The sequence below is a fragment of the Rhinopithecus bieti genome, unplaced genomic scaffold, assembly GCF_001698545.2.
Source record: "Rhinopithecus bieti isolate Rb0 unplaced genomic scaffold, ASM169854v2 scaffold_29928, whole genome shotgun sequence".
NCBI classification, from domain to species: Eukaryota; Metazoa; Chordata; class Mammalia; order Primates; family Cercopithecidae; genus Rhinopithecus; species Rhinopithecus bieti.
This window is the reverse complement of record NW_016814053.1, coordinates 4,231,735-4,254,045: the sequence shown is the minus strand read 5'-3', so window position 1 is coordinate 4,254,045 and position 22,311 is coordinate 4,231,735. Positions and strand designations below refer to the sequence as shown.

Here is a 22,311-nt window from a genome sequence, read left to right as displayed (position 1 = left end):
TAACAACTGAAGTTGTAATAAAATATGCTTTTGTCACTTAATACCACGGTTAACTTTTATATTATACATATTTAAATAACTTGGTTACAATGAGAGAACTTACAAACCCAAAGTAACATAATAAGTATATGCTTCTGATTGAATACAAAGTCATTTTGTATCATAAAAAGAAGAAATTTATTTGTCTCTGTACTTGCCTCCCAAAAGATGGAAAGCATTAACAATTTCAGTTTTTCCTTAGGGTTTCAACCTAGTGTTTTACTTTTGTGAAGTTACTGTATCAGTTGTTAAAAAGTTGAAATACATTTTAAGTAAGAGAGGAAATAACATTCTAATCAAAGTATAAAACAGAAAAGGATACTCGTATTAGTTTCAGTTCTGAAGAAATAGATAGCAGACAATTGTAGTTAGTCTTTGAGCATGTTGTGACAACTTCCCAATGTTGCTTGTTCCCTTGGCATCTTGAGGTATTCAGCATCTACTTCTTTCCATATAGACACTGGTACAAAGTGCATTTTAAAATTCTGTATTATCTTAGCCTACCATTTTCTTTTTTTTAAGATTTGGGATAGGACATTTAAGACAGTTTTAATGTAATTCTAAAAGTACTCCAATATTGTTAACCTGTGGTTTTATACTTACCTAGTTTGTACATTTACTTAAATTTGCTCATTTAGTCTAATGCTGGAATTAATTTGAATTCAATTTAATTTGGCTTTTCCCATATACAAGATATAAAAATGTGAAAATCATAGGAGGAATTATATGTCTCACAAAGTATTGCACTTGAGTTCACTGCAATAATGTATCATGATTTCATTTACCTGAGGACAATCCTGATTCACTGCTATAACATGCTTCAGAGAAATCAAATACTTTTGAAAATATATTTATGTTTTAATTTAGAATTATACATTTTGTGAATAATTCTTAAATGCATCTCTAAACTTGTTTAGTCCCAAGAAGTTTCTACCAAAATCTCCCTATGCAAAAGTCACTATTGCTTTCTTGAAGAATCATGCTTAAACTACTACATATATCTCAATTATACAAAATAATCAACTGACCAATTCTACTCAAAATAGCCACACCATTTTCACTGGTATATTTTCCTCTTGAAATTATTGTGGCCTCCAAAGAACACTGCTGGCCATAACTAATGGATTACTACTATCATTTGTTTAAAATGATTGAATTTCAGTCGCTATTTTAAAATCATGCTTAAAAGAACTGTCTTCAATGATTACACATTTTCAGTAGATTTTATAAAGAATGAAACATTTTATGCCTTAACTGTGCACTGTTCACACTATAAAATTTTTATTAAGATTTCCATATAGAGCATACCAATGAATATACAGGCTTTGATTTTCATAGGAAAATTGCCTTCCAGTTTGGTGTACAATATAGTATTCCAGTGTGAACATTGGCATATGACTTTGGGGACTGCAGTGACTGTTTCAGAACAAAGATAAAAGTGCACACATGCATTTGATGTTCCAAAGTCAGGATTTTTGGAGGCCATCAAGTGCCTTAAGATCTACTCTCTTTTCTCCTACTCCAAACTTTCCATTTTACTTCATTTTACTATGAAAAGGTCAAAAATAATAGCTGTGTTCTTTACCAAACACAGCCACACTTCCAGATTTTGTTTTCAGTTGCAAAAGATAATGGAATGTTTATGTAGATGGAATTTAAACACATCGAATATACACATTTATGAAAAACAACTCAAGAATCATGACTTGGTGATGCTGTCAGTTTTGTGGCGTCACATATAAGCTATGATGATCGTTCAAATCTAAATTACTACAAGTAAAGAGCAAAGGAGCAGTATCTGTCATAGGTCCGTTCAGGTGGGGAGTGACTGTGTAACTGCTGCTGCCACACCCAGTCATGGTGCCATACCAGCCCAAACTTTGCGAATTTGGTAAACTGCAACAAAAAAAGGCAAAGAAGCCATAGGACTATGATCAGGATATATGAAGTCACATTTGAATTTTTAGCATTTTCAATTAATTTTGTAATAAAAGCAATCAAATATATTGAAATATGTTCTTTGTCAAATAACATAATGCCTTTCCACAAATTTAATGACTTTTATCTAATATCCTGGATTCTATATCGCATTATGTTACAAAAGAATGAATAAATGCCACTCGGAACTGGTAGAACTTGATCATCAACTGATAACAATGTAGTCCTTATGTACTAGGTTCTATTCTAAGACATCTATGTATGTATGTATGTATGCAGACACACGTATACATTTAACCCTCACAACAAACCTCTGAGATAGGTTCTATTATCCCTATCTTACAGATGAAAAACAGGCTCAAAAAACAGATTATGTAACTTGTCCAGATGAAGTTAGGATTACAGAAAATGTCATATCAAGCTGAAGCCATTACGCTTGATGGCTTCAGCCATTAAGCTTTTCTCCTTGCCCGAATCACAGCCAATAGCGTACTAAGTAAGGACTTGAAATGGTTTTGAAACAAGGAGGGCATGGGAAGATTTCCTATGGCAGTTAAGCTTCCCAAGAGTTTTATCTAGGGTTTCTCTGAATTTTGACCAGCACTAGAGATATGGAAACAGATACATAATCACTATAATGGTATTTCTTCTTTGTTCATCCCCCTCCCACAAACAGCTCTGAACCAGCAAGTGATCCTGAAATGAAATGGTACCATTTAAGCCTAAAGGCATATAGGCTTTAGTCAGATGGTAGTTCCTGATAATGCAGGTCCCACCCTGGGTTTAACATCTGCTTTAAACTCCAGTATTGCTGATCTTATTTATTGACATATTACTACCAAATCACCTTTTTTCATATTTTGGTTAAAGCTTAGATTTTTTTTTTCCAATCAATTTCAATAGTAATTCAGGCTAAGTGGCTTTGTTACATCTACCTTCCTTCTCTTGAACTTCCCAGTCTTGGCAGGTCATCATCACTATCATATCGTCTTGGATTGTCGAAAAAGTAAGCTCTGGAACTGTAACTGTGACTATTTATCATGCCAGCAGGTGCCTGTGAACAAAGTATTAGATAGCATATGAAGGTTTTACTTTTCCACTAAGAAAGGAGGCTAGAAACTACAATAATTTTTAGTTTTAACCTTTGCCAAAAATACTAAATCAATACAAATGTTCCATAATTTTTAAAAATAGGAGAACAAGCATTGGGGAATATTATGATATCATACCAAATTCTGGTTTAATCTCTGTGCCCGGAAAAACAGTACCACCGACCATGCTGGCACGTGTTCCCACAGAAAGAGGACCATTCCAAATACTATATACTCTTCTCCACTTATGTCTTCTACATGAGCCTGTAAACAGAGTATGGCAGAGAATTTTTGCATCTGTTTAATGTATAAGTAATCACCTCCACAGTTAACTTGTTTCAAATCAGGTAAGATAAAATATATCAACTACAGGCACATAAACTTTAAAACTTTCTATATTTTGTGGTTTCTCATGTAATGACATTTACCCTTTAAAGGACATAAAATGCTTTGAAGTTAGAATAAAAAGCAGTAATTTTTTAAATGTATCAGTTTATGACAATTTTAATATATGGATAATAAGGAGTGATCTCATATTTAGGCCCCATAATCTGAAGAGAGTGACTTTTAAAGACATTACTGTTCTAGCTGCTCCATAGGCAAAATAACAGCACTTACCCTGAATTACACCTGTAGAAAAATGTAACATGTTAAGTCACTCAGCTCAGCTCTACTTAAAATATGCTTTTGGACCTCATCTACATATTAAATTTGTTTCTGTTCTATCAGATGTTGGGAGAGGGAAATGGAAAAAAGAGTGAAGAGAATCTGCCACAAGGAACCACATGTGAAAATTCCTTCACTTTAGAAACGTAAATGAAAAACAGTATTCCAAGGTCCCTAAAATTCAGTACAAAGCTAAATTACTATTAAGATATGACACATAGCTATGTCAAAATGTACATTTAGGAAGCATATGGGAATGCTGGAAAGTTAAATATGCATAGAGTACTGGGAATTATGATAGCAAATACCCGGACACCCAAGGAACTATGAATGCTCTCCCATTATCAAGGCTGACAAAGCCAGATTTTTATGAAAGCCATTATTTAAACATCTAAACCCGAACCAAATAGTAAGAGTATATGTAACTCTTGGGTAGGGGAGAGTTACTTTCCTCTTAATAAGGACCATATTCACTGGCCAATAATAGGCAATTCATTTATCTAGAAATATTTAAACACCATCATTAACAAAAATAAGTAAAATTAGCATACGACCAAGAGGCTTGTGGCACTATTATTATTTACCAAAAAGGAGAGAGAAAATACTTCTTTGGTAGAAGTTCTCTGTGAAGAACAATTTCAAATGTCACACATATATAAAGATTTTTAAACACAAAGCTTTAAGTATGATTACTGACAGTAAACAGAGATTCCATAAATGTGTTTGTAAGTCAAACACTACAGTATTCTCCTAGATGAGGGTAAGTTAATTATCACATTGTTAGACTGGGAATATGCGGTAGGTATTTACCTTATCTGAAAGATTATCCCAGCCATAATTAAATGGACTTTCTAATGTATCCTGAGATATGGTGACCACCACCAAATTATAACAAGCTCTGGAAGAGTACAGAAGAATGACTACAGAGCCCACGACGACAGTCTGGCACAGAGACATACCCTAAAACAAATAAAAATCATCTTTAGTATTCTACACATTTGTCATGACAAGCTATTCATGTACATACAATATGGTCACCTCTTGCAATGTACTCCTAGAAAGCATTAAGTGAGCACCTGTTGAAATAAACTCTTGATTATTTTGCTTTTCAATTTCTATTCCTAGAACTGCTTGTGTTTAATATGTGGAAGTTTTTTGCCAACTTGCCAAATAGCAGCTGGAGAAAGATTTTGTTCTGTCAAGGTCGCCTTTTAATATATGAATAAACAAGTTGGCAAAAGATCTGAACTTTAACTGATGTTAATCAAAGAGGTAGTTTAGTCATAATGAGAAAAGAATGGAAAATAGAAGCATTAGTCCATTTGATACACTTAATTTCTGATACAAAATTAGAATAGAAATAGAGTTCCTATGCTATTTGCTTTCATTCTTTTAGATTCTATTAGAGAGTGGTTGTTAGTCCCCTATTGATGACAGTGTTGATGGCAAATGTTCTGGGCACCCATATGTACTTTCAAATCCTTAAAATTTAAAGACTATGGCTTTCACCGTTTCCCTCAACATAAAAAGCCCTTCCAACTTAGTGGTTCTCAACTGGAGTGTGTATACTGGAGAAGGGTATGGTAGTCACCTCTTGCAGAGATTCTTAACCTGGGGTCTGTATTTCCATAAATCCATTTTCTTCGCAATCCTGTGTATTTTATTTTATGCATTAAAAAAATTACTCCGTGACATCCTTGCCAAAGAGTTCCATTGCACAGAAACACCCAATATAGTGTTTTGGAAGTTTGTGTTTGGTTGTCACAATGATGAAGAAGGGGCAATTATGGCATTTAGTGCACAAGGTCCAGGGACGCTAGATGACTTGCAAGTCACAGGAGAATCCTCCACTAAGATAACTGTGCTCTGGCCTTGATAACTTTCTAATGTCCTCCCAGACATTCATGAAGATGAAACACCTCTTTATAATTATCCGAGTCAGAACCTAATTGTTTTGAATATAAACGAAGCACATGTTTGCATAGTTTAAATAGATGCCCAAATTTCCAGAAACACATAGAATGTGTAAATTGAAGGAAATTTGTACTTTGTTTTCTTCAGAATTTTATCAGTTGTTCAAATATTTCAGAAAATCATGACATTGACAGCAATACTGCTTGTGGTATACAAGTGACCAATGCAACACACCGTTAACAGTTTGCATTTATAGCTGCCCCATTCATGGTTTCTGTGCCTAAATACAAACATCTGTTACATCATGCTCCAAGAGTAATGTATCAAAATATTTATTAATTACTCTCCTTTTATTTCCTCGTTATGTTACAATTAAGGCAATTACACTGAATTTTATGTGTGTAGGTAGGTTAAAAAGCCATTAATTTCAGGATAGAAACAGGTAATTAAAAATGTTTTCATTAGAACTGCACTGGGTCTTGCAGGGCTCTTGTGGGGTTGAGAATTATTATTATAACTGACTTCCTCAGAACAACTCATTTTAGAGGTATATGAAAAGAAGGAAGCCGGGCGCGGCTCAAGCTGTATCCAGCACTTGGAGGGCTGGAGACGGCGGATCAACGAGGTCAGGAGATCAAGACGCATCTGGCTAAGCACGGTGAAGGACCCCGTCTCTACTAAAAAATAAAAAAATAGCCGGGCGAGGTGGCGGGCGCCTCCCCGGCTGTAGTCCCAGCTACGCTCCGGGAGCTGAGCTGCCCCAGGAGAATGGCATAACCCGGGAGGCGGAGCTTGGCAGTGAGGGCTGAGATCGCACTGCAGCTCAGCCTGTGAGACAGAGGCCAGACTTGCCGTCTCAAAAAATGAAGAAAAAAAAAAAGAAAAAAAAAAGAAAAGAAGGAACAAAAACATAAAAGATACCCTGAAAGATGTTGAGATAGTAACAGAGTACTTTCTCTGAGCTAACACATTACCATCACAAAAAGTATGTGTGAAAATAAAACTGGCAAAACTTAAAAATTAAGGCTAAAATTTTTTACAATATGCTATTTTATTTTTGTGAATCCAAAAGAAATTGTTAATAAAAAAGTTAATCTGAAACCACTCCAGATCCAATTTTAGAAGTAATGTATTATTAAAGAAAAGTAAGGAAACAAGAACCAGAAAACAGAATGCTGTAAGAATTACCATCCTCAAAAATAACTGCAAAAGTTTATATGCACTGCTTTGGGAAATAAGACAACGATCAGAAACAGGCTATAATACAGAGAAACTCTGTTTAAATTTGTAAATACTATGGAAGCTTTTAAAAAAAGATTGTGAGAAAAGAGCAAAGAATCAATGCGGAAGTAATTAATACAACAAACCAAACAACCTCTAGTCAAATTACAAACATAAAACAATGAAAGACACCCACTCATTTGGAAAACAAAAGATTCACCCCTGCAAAATACAGGATTACAAAATGAAAAATAAGGATCCAGTGACATGGAAAGTGTTATCAAAAGTTGAAGAAAACTTTCCTAAAATAGAGTCAGAACAAACAATTCAACTCAGGAGAAATTCTCAAGGAATGATTTTCCTTTCCCTGTCTCTGACACTTACATACCACTTTTAAAGAAATTCCACACTTGATAAGTGAAAAAGAGTTATACCTAACTCCTAAACACCTCAGTATCCAAAACATTGCAGTTCAATAGTGTTTACAGATACTTTTAGAATGCAGATATGCAGAAATCTTAACTTACTAGTCATTGAGTTTTGACAAATGTATACACCTGTGTAACCCAAATCTCCACCAAAATATAGAACATCATCATTCCAGAAAGTTCCCTCACACCCCTTCCCCATCAACCAAACCCAAAACACAAATGCTCCCCTGCTCTGTTTTTTTTATAATTTAGTTCTACCTGCTCTAGAAGTTCATGTAAGTGGCATCATAGAATATGAACTCTTGTATGTTTCATTCACTCTGCAGAATGTTTTTGAGGTTCATCCTTGTTTTTGGATGTATCTATCAGGAGTTAGTTGTTTTTATTGCTGAGAGGATAATTACAGTGACCAAGTCTTCCTGATTTGCTTAGGAGTTTTCTGGTTTTAGCACCTGAAGTCCCACATCCTGGTGAGCCAGTAAATCACATTAATTCCACTTTCTGATTATATGAGTTTGTTTACATGACAGTTAGATAGAGTCTATGAATATTCTTGTACAAATAGTTTTGTGGATATGTTTTCACCTCTTTTGGGTAACTACCTAAGAGTGGAATTGCTGGGTCATATGGTGGTCATAAGTTCAGCTGTGTAAGAAACTGACAAATCTTTTCCCAAAATGGATGTACAATTTTATACTTCCAACAAAGTGTGAGAGTTTCAGTTTTTCCACCCAACTGTCCAATTATAGACCTCATTCGGGACTGTCAATCTTTTCAGCCATGCTGGAAGATGTGTAGTGATATCTCATTTTGGTTTTAATTTGCATTTCCCAGATGACTAATATTGTGTTATTGGGCATTGGTATATCTTCTTTGTAAAGAATCTATTCAAATCTTTTGACCACTTCCAAATTGGGTTGTCTTTTTAAATCAATAAGTTGTAGGAGATCTTTTTATATGCTGACAATCAACTCTCATCAGATATATGATTTTCTTGAAGTCTGTGGCCTGCCTTTGCATTTTCTCAGTCTTGCCTTTGATAAGAATTTTACTTCTTTTATTTTATTTTTTATTTTGAGACAGAGTCTCCCTCTGTCACCCAGGCTGGAGTGCAGTGGTGCAATCTTGGTCCACTGCAGCCTCTGCCTACCGGGTTCAAGTAATTCTCCTGCCTCAGCCTCCTGAGTAGCTGGGATTATAGGCGCCTGCCACCACGCCTGGCAAATTTTTGTATTTTTAATAGAGATAGGGTTTCACCATGTTGGCCAGGCTGGTCTTGAACTCCTGACCTCAAGCGATCTGACCATCTTGGCCTCCCAAAGTGCTGGGATTACAGGCATGAGCCACCGTGCCCAGCCTGATGAGAAATTTTAAATTTTAATTAATTCTAATTTATCAACTTATGTTTTCATGGTTATTACTTTTTATTGCCCCTCAAAGAAATCTGCTGCAACTACCCTGTTTTCTTTTGGAAGCTTTTCACTTGTTTCATTTACATTTAGGTCTATGTTCTATTTTGAATTAATTTTTGTGTATGGTATGAAATGGAGTTGGGAGGTTCATTTTATTCCATATGGATACCGAGTTGCTTTAGCACCAGTTTAAAAAATTTCTTGCGGTATTGGATTGCTTTACCATCTTTGTCAAAAATCAATAAATCACATTAAGTGTAGATTGATTTCTAAGCTCTCATTCTGTTCTACTAGTCTGTCTTTCTCATGTCAGTAGCACACTGTCTTAATTATTGTAGCTTTAAACTAAGTTTCAACATAAAGTAGTATGAACCCCTTTCATTTTCAGGGTTACTTTCTGTACTGTTCAACACAATAGCCACTAGCCACATGAGAGTTTTTACATTTAAATTAAACTAAAAATTCCTGAACAGTTCCTGTTGTTCTAGCCACTTTTTAAGTCACATTTGGCTAGCTATCATACTGAACGGTACAGCTACAGAATATTTTCATCAACACAGAAAATTCTACAGGAAAGCACTACTTTATTTTTTTATTTTTAATATATATATATTTTTGAGACAGTCTTGCTCTGTCGCTAGGCTGGAGTGCAGCAGTGTGATCTTGGCTCATCGCAACCTCCACCTCCCAGGTTCAAGCAATTCTCCTGCCTCAGGCTCCCAAGTAGCTGGGATTACAGGCATGTGCCACCATGACCAGCTAATTTTTGTATTTTTAGTAGAGACAGGGTTTCACCATTTTGGCCAGGATGGCCTTGATCTCCTGACCTTGTGATCCACCCACCTCAGCCTCCCAAAGTGCTGGGATTACAGGCGTGAGCCACCACGCCATCCAGCCAGCACTACTTTAAATATTTAGATCATCTGCACTGTCGTACAAATTTTGGAATCAGCTTGTCAATTTCTTCTTTTTAAACCACTTTATTGAAGTATGATTGACATGTGAAAAGCTGTATACCAGTTGGTGAGTTTCCCAACTTGTCAATTTCAATTTTTAAATTTTTACTTACTTATCTTTGAGACAGAATTTCACTCTGTCACCCAGACCGAAGTGCTTTGGTGTGATCACAGCTCACTGCAGCCTTGACTTCCTGGGATCAAGGGATCCCCCTACCTCAGCTCCCCAGGTAGCTGGGACTACAGGTGCACACCACCATGTCTTGCTAATTTTAAATTTTTTTAGAAATAGCGTCTCACTACATTGCCAAGGCTGGTCTTGAACTCCTAGGCCAAAGTAATCTTCCCACCGAGGCCTCCCAAAGTGTTGGGATTACAGGTGTGAGCCACCACATCCAGCCCAATTTCCTTTTTTAAAAAAAAGCATGGTAAAATTATGATTTGGTTTGCATTCAATTTACAGATTCACTAGGGGAGAATTGCCATCTTAACAATACTGCATCTTCCAATGCATGAACATGGCATATCTCTTCACTAATTTTAGGTCTTCTTTGGTTTTTCTTAGCAGTATTTTGTAGTTTTCAGTATACAGATATTGCTTGTTTTTTGGAAAATTTTTTCCTAAATATCTTTTTTTTGAGCTACTATTGTAAATGGTGTTGTTCATTTAAATTTTATTTTCCAATTGATTATTCCTGTTATATATAAAAATACAATGTGTTTGTAGTATTTTGACCTATTCTGAGAACTTGCTGAACTCATTTATTCTAGTTGTTTAGTATATGCCTTAAGATGTTCTCCTTAAATAACTGTTATCTGCAATTAGAGACAGTTTTACTTCTTAATTCCCATTTTTTACCTATTGTATCTTCTTCTTGTCTTATTGGAATATTGAATAAAAATGGTGAGAGCTGACATCCTTGCTTTGTTGCCAATCTTAGGGGCAGAACATTCAATATTTAAGTATGACATTAGTTTTAGGTTTTTTAGTAGATGTTTTTTAATGATATTGAAGTACTTTTCTTTTCTTCTATTCTCTATTAGCTGAGAGTTTTCTTTCTTTTTTTAATCACGAAGGTTACCAAATTTAGTCAAACGCCTTTTCATTGTTTATTGAAATGATTATGTGGTTTTTCTCTTTTGTTTTAATGTAGTGAATTACACTGATTCTAATTTTTTTTTTTTTTTTTTTTTTTTTTGAGACAGAGTCTCGCTCTGTCGCCCGAGCTGGAGTGCAGTGGCCAGATCTCAGCTCACTGCAAGCTCCGCCTCCCGGGTTTATGCCATTCTCCTGCCTCAGCCTCCCGAGTAGCTGGGACTACAGGCGCCAGCCACCTCGCCCGGATAGCTTTTGTATTTTTTAGTAGAGACGGGGTTTCACCGTGTTAGCCAGGATGGTCTCGATCTTCTGACCTCGTGATCCGCCCGTCTCGGCCTCCCAAAGTGCTGGGATTACAGGCTTGAGCCACCGCGCCCGGCCAATTCTAAATGTTAAACCAATGCTGCACTCCTAGGATAGACATCTCTTGGACACAATAAATAATCCTTTTTATACGTTGATTAGATTTTGTCTCTAAGTATTAGGGACACTATTCTGTAAGTGTTAATGTACAGCCATCTCTCAGTATCCATGGATTGGTCCCAAGACCCCCTGTGGATACACCAAAGTCCACAGATACTCAAGTCCCTTATATAAAATGGTATAGTATTTACACATAGCATGCACATCCTACTGTATACTTTAAATCATGTCTAGATTATTTATAATACCGAATACTGTGAAAAATATGTAAATAGTTGTTATTCTGTATTGTTTTAAAAGTTATATTATTTTATTGTTGTATCGTTACTTTGTATTTATTTAACATTTTCTTTCCTTTTTTTTTTTTTTTGAGATGGAGTCTTGCTCTGTCGCCCAGGCTGGAGTGCAGTGGCCGGATCTCAGCTCACTGCAAGCTCCGCCTCCCGGGTTCACACCACTCTCCCGCCTCAGGCTCCCGAGTAGCTGGGACTACAGGCGCCCGCCGCCTCGCCCGGCTAGTTTTTTTTTTTTTGTATTTTTTAGTAGAGACGGGGTTTCACCGTGTTAGCCAGGATGGTCTGGATCTCCTGACCTCGTAATCCGCCCGTCTCGGCCTCCCAAAGTGCTGGGATTACAGGCTTGAGCCACCGCGCCTGGCCTTATTTAATATTTTCAATTCAAGGTTGGTTGAATCTATGGATGTAGGACCTGTGAATACAGACGGCTGCCACTGTATCTTCGTCAAGTTTTGGCATCAACTAATGCTGGCCTCATAAAACCTGGTCTAAGAAACGTTCTCCTGGCCGGGTGCGGTGGCTCACGTCTGTAATCCCAGCACTTTGGGAGGCTGAGGCAGGCAGATCACGAGGTCAGGAGATCGAGACCATCCTGGCTAACACGGTGAAACCCCCGTCTCTACTAAAAATACAAAAAATTGGCCGGGCGTGGTGGCGGGTGCATGTAGTCCCAGCTGCCCGGGAAGCTGAGGCAGGAGAATGGCGTGAACCCGGGAGGCAGAGCTTGCAGTAAGCCGAGATCACACCACTGCACTCCAGCCTGGGTGTCTCAAAAACAAAACAAAACAAAACAAAACAAAAAAACAAGGAAAAGTGTTCTTCCCTTCTATTTTCTTTTCTTTTCTTTTTTTTTGAGACGGAGTCTTGCTCTGTCACCCAGGCTGGAGTGCAGTTTTTTTGCATTTTAGTAGAGATGGGGTTTCACTATATTGGTCAGACTGGTCTTGAACTCCTGACGTTGTGATCCGCCCACCTCGGCTTCCCAAAGCGCTGGGATTACAGGAGTGAGCCACCGTGTCCAGCCCCCTCCTCTATTTTCTAAGAGTTTGTATACTATTGGTGTTGTTTCTTCTTTAAATATTTGATGAATCAACAGTGAAATCATCTGGGTCTGCAGTTTTGAGAAATTTTTGATAATAACTTTAATTTCTTTAATAAATGTGGGTCTACTTAGATTACAAAATCTAACATAAGATAAATTTCATCTTCTATCAATTTATAGTTGTATATTTAAAAGAATTTGTCCATTTCATCTCAGTTCTCAAATTTATCAGCAGTGTTGTTCACATATCCTCTTGTCTTTTAATGTCTATGTTTAGTGATATTCCCTCTTTCATTCGTAACATTGGCAATCTGTATTTTCACTGTTTTCTTTTCCTGTAGATAAAATTGATTGGTGTATTCAAGAATCAACTTTTGGCTTTAATTTCTCCAAGTTTTGTTTCTTATTTCATTGATTTCTATTTTTATCTTTATTTCGGTTTTTTTTTTTTTTTTTTTTTTTTTTTTTTTTTTTTTTTTTTTTTTTTGAGACAGTGTATGGCTCTGTTGCATTGGATGGAGCGCAGTGGCATGATCTCGACTCACTGCAACCTCTGCCTCCCAGGCTCCAGCTATCCTCCCACTTTAGCCTCCTGAGCAGCTGGGACTACAAGTGCACACCACCACACCCAGCTAATTTTTGTATTTTTTGTAGAGATGAGATTTCATCATGTTGCCCAGGCTGGTCTCAAACTCCTGAGTTCAAACTGTCTGTCTGCCTCAGCCTCCCAAAGCCACCATGCCTGGCCTGTTTCAGTTCTATTACTTACTTTGGGCTTACATTTTCCTACTCCACACACTCCCACTACCATTTCTAAGGCAGAAACTTGTGTCACTCATTTTATATCCTTATTTTCTAATATATTATTTAAAACTGTGCTTTTCCCTTCAAGTACAATTTTTACTGCATTCCGCAAATTTTGATATATTTTATTTCATTATCTTTCAGTTTGCAATATTTTAGAATTTCCCTTGTTATTTCTTTTTTTTTTACCCGCGGGTTATTTAGAATTGTGCTCACACCTACATGGAAACACAAGAATATGTATACCATGAAGATTTATTTTACAATATTTAAGAATTTTCTTCAAAACTTAAAAAAATTTAATTAGAAATAAAACTGATTTTAGAATATAATATTTTACTTCAAAATAAAAAATTACATATATTTTCATATTTAAGAATGGATCATTAGCCTAGAAATGGGGGAATTATTGCTTAGTGGATACAGAGTTTCAGTATGGGATGAGAAAAACATTCTGAAAATGAACAGCGGTGACAGCTGCACAACAATATGAATATACTTAATGATACTGAACTATACTTGACACTGACTACACTTAATAATGGTTAAAATGGTAAATTTTGTGTTATATATTTTAGCACAATAATCTTTCCCAACATCCAACTCCCCTGTTTACCTCTAAGATGCTGAGAAAGATGAAAGTGATAGACAGTTCTCTGACTCAATGAAGAGAGGAATCTATGTCAAATGAACTGGATGAAACTATAAATACGGAAAAAATATTACAAAAATATTATGAAAAAATATGAAGCCTCTTTCAGTAAGTTTTATACATGTTAATAATTTATCTTATTGTGTCTTCTGTAACAGAACATTTTTGAATAGTTTTATGGTCCAAGTTAAGCTGCAGCATCACTTTGAGACCAATCATTCACAGTTTAAAGCAAAAGGAATTGAAATTTTAAACGTAGGTATCATGAATGCTTTAAACACCAAATATTGTTTTCATAACTTTCCAGACTAGAATGGAAATGGCCACTCACTGAAGCATTTTAAAGGCTGTTATTATATTGCATTGGCCAGTAAAGTACTCAATAGATGAGAAACAAGTATAGCCTTATATAATTGACATTGCTGAATGCCTGCTGGATGGAAAGTTTATAAAAGAACTATGTCATTGCCATTTCCAATTATACATAAATTCACTGATTTAAGTATTTAACTGAAAATGTAAAGATTAATTTAATGTTTTGTCTACAAACACATTTTTGTCTTACAAATGAATGAATGTACAGATGCGGCAGGGCTTATTTTGTTGTATTTATATGGTGTCAGCACCAACTAATCATCCAAGAAAATATTCTTTTATGTCAACGCCTGATAGGAAACACAAGTGGTACCAAAATAATCAAAGTGTTGAATAACCTTTCTGATTGTTTATCCTGGGTCAACTGTGTTGATATATTCACTATCTGTGCTAAACCAACTGTGTGTAAAATTATTGGGCCTTAGCACAAATCAAGATGGTGGCAATGAACGGTACCAGCAGTGACTGTATTCTTCACTACCATGCACTCGTACTTAAAAAAAGAAAGTCAGTTTCATTGAAGAATATCTTTGGTGATGCAGTGAAAATATAATTTATATTAAATATAAACCTTAGTGTATTTAACATTCGTGTGATAAGATGAGATGTGCCCTTAAAGTAATTCTGCTCCATACCCAAGTACAGCGGCTATTTTGAGGAAAAGCACTTAAGTGATTGACTTGTGAGTGGATCTAACCACTTTTTTTCACAGAACACCTTTTTTTACCTGACAGGCAACTCTGGCAGACAAACAATGGTTTATTTGGACTTGGCTACTGGGCATGTATTTTTTCAAAAATAAATAAAATGAGTGTATCACTTCAATGAAAACATCTGGCAGCATTTATTTCCAATGATAAAATGTAAACTTTTAAGTGAAAATTGTAATTTTTAGAAACTTGTACATACTTGTACTGTAAGATTAACAGCTTCTTAAAACTAAAAGACTTTTCTAATGAGATGGTCTGACGATTAACACATGCTTTTGAATACTGTCTAATGAATGTGTCAACATTTTGAAGATCTAGGACCATTCTTTTCCAAATGATTAATGCACGATGTTACAAAATGATTCAAATGCAAGATCGACCAATGGAGAGTACAAAAGTTCACCAATATGGTTTTATATTCCACATGGCAACTAACCTTTAAGAAACCTCCACTTCTGAGTTTTGGTGTAGTATTAAAGAAGATATCCACAATTATCTGAAAAGTCTATTAAAATTCTCCTCCATTTCCAACTACATATATGTATGAGGATGGATTTTCTTCATATGCTTCAACCTAAACAACATATCACAATAGATTGAATGCAGACGCAGACATAAAAATCTAGCTGTCTTCTATCAAGTCAGATATTAAAGAGATTTGCAAAATGTAAAACAATGCTTATCTTCTATTATTTTGTTGTTTAAATTTTTTTAATAAAACATGTTATTTATGCTAGAATGTAATGGCTTATTTTAAATAAATTAATAAATGGATATTTTTATAATCTCTTAATTTTTTATTTGCAGTATGGTTTGTATTAATAGATACACACAAACAAAAGCTCACTGGCATCCTCAATAACTTTTAGGAGTGTGATGGGGTCTTGAGGCTAAAAAAATTGAGAATCATTGCTCTAGGGATTATAATATATCCTTAACTTCTCACAGTCTACATAGTAGTTAATATCACATCACTTGATATAAAATGTTAGAACTTTGCAACTGTATAGACCCATTTACACCCTCTCTTTTATGGTATGGTTGTTATATATAATACATAGAGAATTATATATTACATCTACATATGTAAACCTCACAATATTATGTGATTTTTGTTTTGCATAATCATATTTTAAAGAAGTTAAAAATCATATTTACCCACATATTTACTATTGCTCATGTTCTTCATTCCTTCTTGAAGAGCTGAAATTCAAGCTGGTTTTATTTCTTTTCAATCTGTAGAATTTTCTTGGCATTTCTCACAGTGTTAGGTATGCTGGTAACTAATCCCCTTAGTTTTCTTTTATCTGAAAGTGTTTTTATTTCTCCACTGTTCTTTAATATCTTCACTGGATTTGTATTTCAGAGTTGACAGCTTTTTTCTTTTGGCATTTAAAAAATACTGTTTCCGTGTCTTCTGGCCTTCATTATTTCTGATGAGAAGTGAGTGATCATCTAAATTGATGTCCCTTTATGTAATTCTGTAACTTATTTTTCTCTGTTTTCAAGATTTTCTTATTCTTTTCAGTTTGGAGCACTTTAACTGTAATGAACCTAGACAAAATTTTCTTCATATTTATCCTGATTGGGTTTGCTGAGGTTGAAAGACATAAATTCGTAATTTATGTCTTTCACCAAAATTGGAAAGTTTAGGTCATTATTTTTTCAAATATTTTCAAATATAGGGAAAGAGGAAGAAAACTTCATTTTCTTCCTCTTTCCCTTTGGGGATTATAATTACACATAATTAGACTCCTGAGCTTCTGTTTGTTTTATTATATTCTTTCCCCACTTTCCTCTGTTCTTTACATTGGATATATTCTATTGATTTATCTTTAAGTGAACTGACTCTTCCTTCATCTTCAGTATGCTGCTGTTAAGCACGAGTGACACTTATTTTAAATACTATATTTTAAATTCTAGAATTTCCATTTAGTTCCTTTTAATAGTTTTATTTCTCTTGAGATTTCCTATTTATTTATCCAAGTGTATTTTCCTTCAAACTCTTGAGCATAGTATAAATGCTTTGTCTGATAAATCCAAAATCTAGGTTATCTTGGTGGTGGTGGGGTTGTCTTCATTGCCTTTTGAGTTTTGGTTTTTGCTCTTGAGTGTATGTTTCCTGTTTCTTCATATATTTGGTAACTTTGACCTGGACATTGTGAGTGACATATTTTAAGAGTTTGGATTCTGTTATGTTCTTCTGAAAGATGTTGGTTTTTGATTATTTTGGCAAACAACTAACTTGGCTGAACTGAAATCCCAAACTTTGTCTCCCATACATAGGTCAGCTGAAATCTCAGTTAAATTCCTTTATCCTTAATTATGCTGTTTGGAGCCTGTCTTTCACATGTGTAGTTCAGGTATCAGATAAAATTTTGACAGACTTTATAATAAGAGTATGGGGTTTCTTCTATCTGGTATCTTCTTCCTAAGATTTCCTACTCACTTTACATCTGCAGTAGTGACTACAATTTTATCTTCTGATTTTTCAAGCCAGTAAAACAGTGGATTTCTCTTTCAGTTTTGGCTGCCCCATGGATGGGACCTTCTCTCAGGCTAGAAGCTGTAAAAAACAGGAAACTCACTCAGTGTCATTTTTTTCTTCTAAGTGGTTGTTCTCCATTGCCGTCAGTGCTTTTTTACACTTTGTCCAGAATTTATGATTCCTATCTGTGGAAAGTTCCATTAGGAGCAATCTTAGCCATTACCAGACATAGAACCGTGCATGTATTTTTTTTTTTTCAAATCATCTTACAAATACTATTTCCATTTTGAAATTAAAATGCCAACCTCAGCATTAAAAACAATAAAACAAAGTAGAATTAATTAATAAATTTAAAAACATATCTTCATAATTATAAGGCTTACACAGTTTCACAAACAGTTTCATGCTGCTAAGTCACAATGAAACTCAATCTCTGGCTCCTATGACCCCGACATTATGGAGTGGATGGCTTTTACTGGATGGGCTATCTAGCCATGGGAAAATAAAAAATTTCTGAAAATGCTAGCTCATAGAATAAAAGGGTCTAGAAGTACAGGGAAAAAACTACTTAGGCTTAGGAGAAGACAGAAGATATAAACCTAAGTGTAAGCAGGGATTTTTCAAATGGGACAAGGTGTGGTGGGTCAGCTCAGCAACAGAACAGGAAGTAAGACTTGGAGTACAACAACTGCAGTAGTTAGGGCAGCAAATTAAAGAAGCTCCACAGCTTAAGAGGGATAAAGTAAATCCCAGTAACTCAAGGGATAAATTATAATATCAGGATATTAAAATTAAAATATTAGGAAGGTAGCAATCACATCTATTACAGGGGATAATGCAGTCTATATTTTTCTACCATCACCCTCTCCAAATTCTAGTTAAGTGCTATTTCAAGGTGCTGGAAGAAAGATATCAATAATATTTTAGCCTGTTTCTTTATGGTCTAAGTTACCATAAACCATTGCGTTAGCTGTATAGAATTAGTTGCCTTGTATGACAGATAAGAAATATTATTTGATTAAATGTTACTGTGTCTCTGAAAAAGGCTGATGCCGTCTCTCATCCCAATATGTTAAATAGTAAGGATCAAGGATTGAGTGAACATAGAATAGAAAAGTTTATATAATAATTAAAACTGTTAGAAATACAGGAGGGAGTGAGAAAATGTATTATTTGCAAATGGCTGATTGGGCTGGCAGACAAGCCGATCTTGAGTACCAACGATTCCTTTTACACCCTTATCCAAATATAAAATTGTACATGTCCCTGGCCAGATATATAAGCCTAAAAGCTTAACTTTCATTCCTACCCATTCTTTGATTGGTCTTTCATACAAAGAATCCCAACTTGCTATCTCAGGGACCAAGCATCTAGCCGGTTTGAACCTTTTTATGCTGATGAGTTATTTTGTCCTTTAAAAGCAACATGTCTTCTATATTCTTATAACTGCTCTTATTTTTTCTGAAATGAAAATGATGTTATAATAAAATAATTCTATTAGCATGTATTTTAATGTTAAAAGTTATAATTCTGATAAAAGTATATTTACTTCATTGATTTATAATTCTGATAAAAGTTATAATTCTGATAAAAGTAAAAGTGCCCCAGAAATTCTACAAATGAAGGCAAAGCAAACAGCAATAAAAAAACTTAATGAGAGAGAAAAAGACAAATACTGATAATCATGGTAATAAATGGAAACTATTTGAGTTACCCTATAAAAAGGGGTGCTCATTAATAATTAAACTCCATAAAACTTTGCCTAAGTTAGTTAGGCACACTTAAAATGTTAGCAATAGACAAAAAATTAAAAGACAGTATTCAGTCTATCATGTCAATGCAAACAAAAGAAAACTGAGATTGTAGTATAAGATGAGATTTCAGAACAAAAATGCCCACCAAAAAGGCCATTTCATATTTGTTCCAAAATTTCTAAGAAAACTACTTAAATAGTAGATAAAATGTAATCTATCAGACATGTCAACCCTTACCAAAAAGTAGAGTAGAATATAAATCATGTAGAGTTAAGCAAAGTTAAAATATTCAAAAGGGGAATCCTGTTCTTCAGTAATTCTTTTTTTTTTTTTCAGTGACTGTTCCTTTTGAGATTTGATCATTATACAGGACCCCTCTCTAGTCAAATTTTGCCAACATTTTCAAGTGTTCAGGAACTCTCTGAAGTTAGGTTACCATCCCCTAATTACATTAATACCATAATAAATAACATTTATAAGCAATTTTTTAGTGGTAGGTATTATACCAAGCACTTTTTTTCTTTTTTTTGAGACAGAGTTTCCCTCTGTCACCCAGGCTGGAGTGCAGTGGCTAATCTCGGCCCACTGCAACCTCCATCTCCCAGATTCAAGTGATTCTCCTGCCTCAGCCTCCCGAGTAGCTGGGATTACAGGCGTGCACCACCATACCCGGCTAATTTTTTGTATTTTTAGTAGAGACTGGGTTTCACCACGTTGGTCAGGTTGGTCTTGAACTCCTGACCTCATGATCGGCCCACCTTGGCCTCCAAAAGTGCTAGGATTACAGGTGTGAACCACTGCACCCGGCTGTATTTTTTAATTTAATCCTTACAACAACCATATAAGGTATGAACAGCTCTTATTTTCATAGCAACCCATGAGAGCACTATCATTATCTCCATTTTGCAGATCAAGAAAGTGAAGCTTAAAGGTGATGCAATTTGACTAAGGTCAGACAGCCAATAAAACAGTAGAGCTGGGATTTACATCCTTATCTCTCTGATCCTAAATTTCCATCTTTTTGTTTGTTTGTTTGAGTTGGAGTCTCGCTCTGTTGCCCAGGCTGGAGTGCAGTGGCGCGATCTTGGCTCACTGCAGGCTCCACCTCCCGAGTTCACGCCATTGTCCTGCCTCAGCCTCCCGGGCAGCTGGGACTACAGGCACCCACCACCATGCCTGTCTAATTTTTTTTGTATTTTTAGTAGAGATGGGGTTTCACCATGTTGGCTAGGCTGGTCTTGAACTCCTGACCTCAAGTGATCCACTCACCTCGACTGCCTAAGGTGCTGGGATTACAGGCGTAAGCCACCGCGCTCGGCCAATTTCCATCTTTGAATCACTTAATACACACTCTCTAAGGCCTTCCCATATTAATTTCAAATTGATATACCTGACAAAAGAAATATAAAGTATATCTGGTTCTATTTTTTATTTATACCACTCTCACTGCACAAGAGAATTTGAAGCAATTACAGAAATACACAGAAAATAAAAATAAATATGGAAATGTATGTGTGTGTGTGTGAGGGAATGGTGGGTAAGAAAGTGAGATGAAACTAGAGGTAGAGCCAGTACCAAAAATAGATATCATAAGATCATCTATGGTTGACAGAGGTGAGCCACATATTTGCCTCTGAACATAGCAGCCAGAGGAAAGAAGGATTTAACCAATACTAGGTTTTAGGTACTGAATCTGAGCAAAATATCTTCTCTGGAGACACTATATAGACAATATTCTCAACAACATTATGCAATTATGGCTTTAAAATAAATTTTCCTTACAACAAATTTTACAAATATGTTGATGTAGGCCAAAGTATGGTATCAGAGTGGAGGTCAGAAAAGACGACTCTACCCAGGATACAATGCAGTCTTGGTACAAAACTTCAGTGACCTGGACTGGGCTGAGTGTAAAATGGAATAGGTGGGTAAATGGACTGCACATCCTTCAGGTAATCTTTCTGGCAACTAAACTTCTGAATTTAACAGTTGAGAGTTTATTTTCTCTAACAAGAACCTGGAATACAGAAATTCTATATTATTTAGTAGGTCAGATTCCATGCATGGACAATCAAGCAAAGGGTAAAATTTGTAATTTCATGTGGAAGATAAGGAACCTAAAGAGAACATGGCTGGGTGCAGTGCCTCACGCCTGTAATTGCAGCACTTTGGGAGGCTGGGACAGGCGGATCACATGAAGCCAGGAATTTGAGATAAGCCTGGCCAACATGATGAAACCTCATCTGCACTAAAAATACAAAAAATTAGCCTGGGCATGGTGGCTCATGCCTGTAATCCCAGCTACTCAAGGGGATAAGGCATGAGAATCCCTTGAACCCAGGAGGTGGAGGTTGCAATGAGCTGAGATTGGGCCACCGCACTCCAGCCGAGGTGACAGGGCAAGACCCTATCTCAAAACAAACAAACAAACAAACAAACAAACAAACAAACAGACACAAAAAGGAGAACATATGTGTGAATTTTAGGCTTTTTTTTCCAAGGTGAGTTGAAGGAAGACCTATAACTAGAGATAATCTCCAACTCATACTGATGTGTAAATATGCAATGTTTGAGACAGGGCTGAAATCCAAACAGAAATTTTCTTTATTTTTGTTAAATAATGACTGTTGCTACAACATTACAAGATTATAGAGAGCTGCCAAGGCAGTACTTGTGAAAACATACTGCTCTAAATGCCTGTATTAGTTTAAAAAGATGAATTAAATGTCTCTACAAGGACATTGACATGGAAGAAAGTGGCAACCCTAAATATGTGATAAAATAAAAACAGAAAGAGTAGAAATAAACTATTCAAATTTACAATAACTAGTATTTAAAAAGCAAGTGAGAGTGCTATATTGAAAAAGAATCAAATCACAGCACTGTTCCAGTTGCTTAATGAATACAAATTAAAAAATAGCAGGATACAAAATTCAACATTCACAAATCAGTAGCATTTCTACATGCCAACAGTGAACAGTGTGAAAAAGAAATCAAGCC

At 35.6% G+C, this 22,311-nt stretch overlaps 1 protein-coding gene across 1 annotated transcript in view; it reads right to left on the bottom strand.

The window, feature by feature from the left end:
• Positions 1-6: 6 nt before the first annotated feature.
• The window catches only part of GPR137C (G protein-coupled receptor 137C), an 89,164-nt gene continuing 66,859 nt past the window's right edge, over positions 7-22,311 (bottom strand). The window contains exons 7-10 of the mRNA XM_017849458.1: positions 4,545-4,694; positions 3,207-3,332; positions 2,913-3,031; positions 7-1,935 (exon numbers count right to left, since the gene is read on the bottom strand). Of these exons, the coding sequence (XP_017704947.1) occupies positions 1,758-1,935; positions 2,913-3,031; positions 3,207-3,332; positions 4,545-4,694 (573 nt within the window). The 3' untranslated portion in view covers positions 7-1,757. The remainder of the gene's footprint in view (positions 1,936-2,912; positions 3,032-3,206; positions 3,333-4,544; positions 4,695-22,311) is intronic.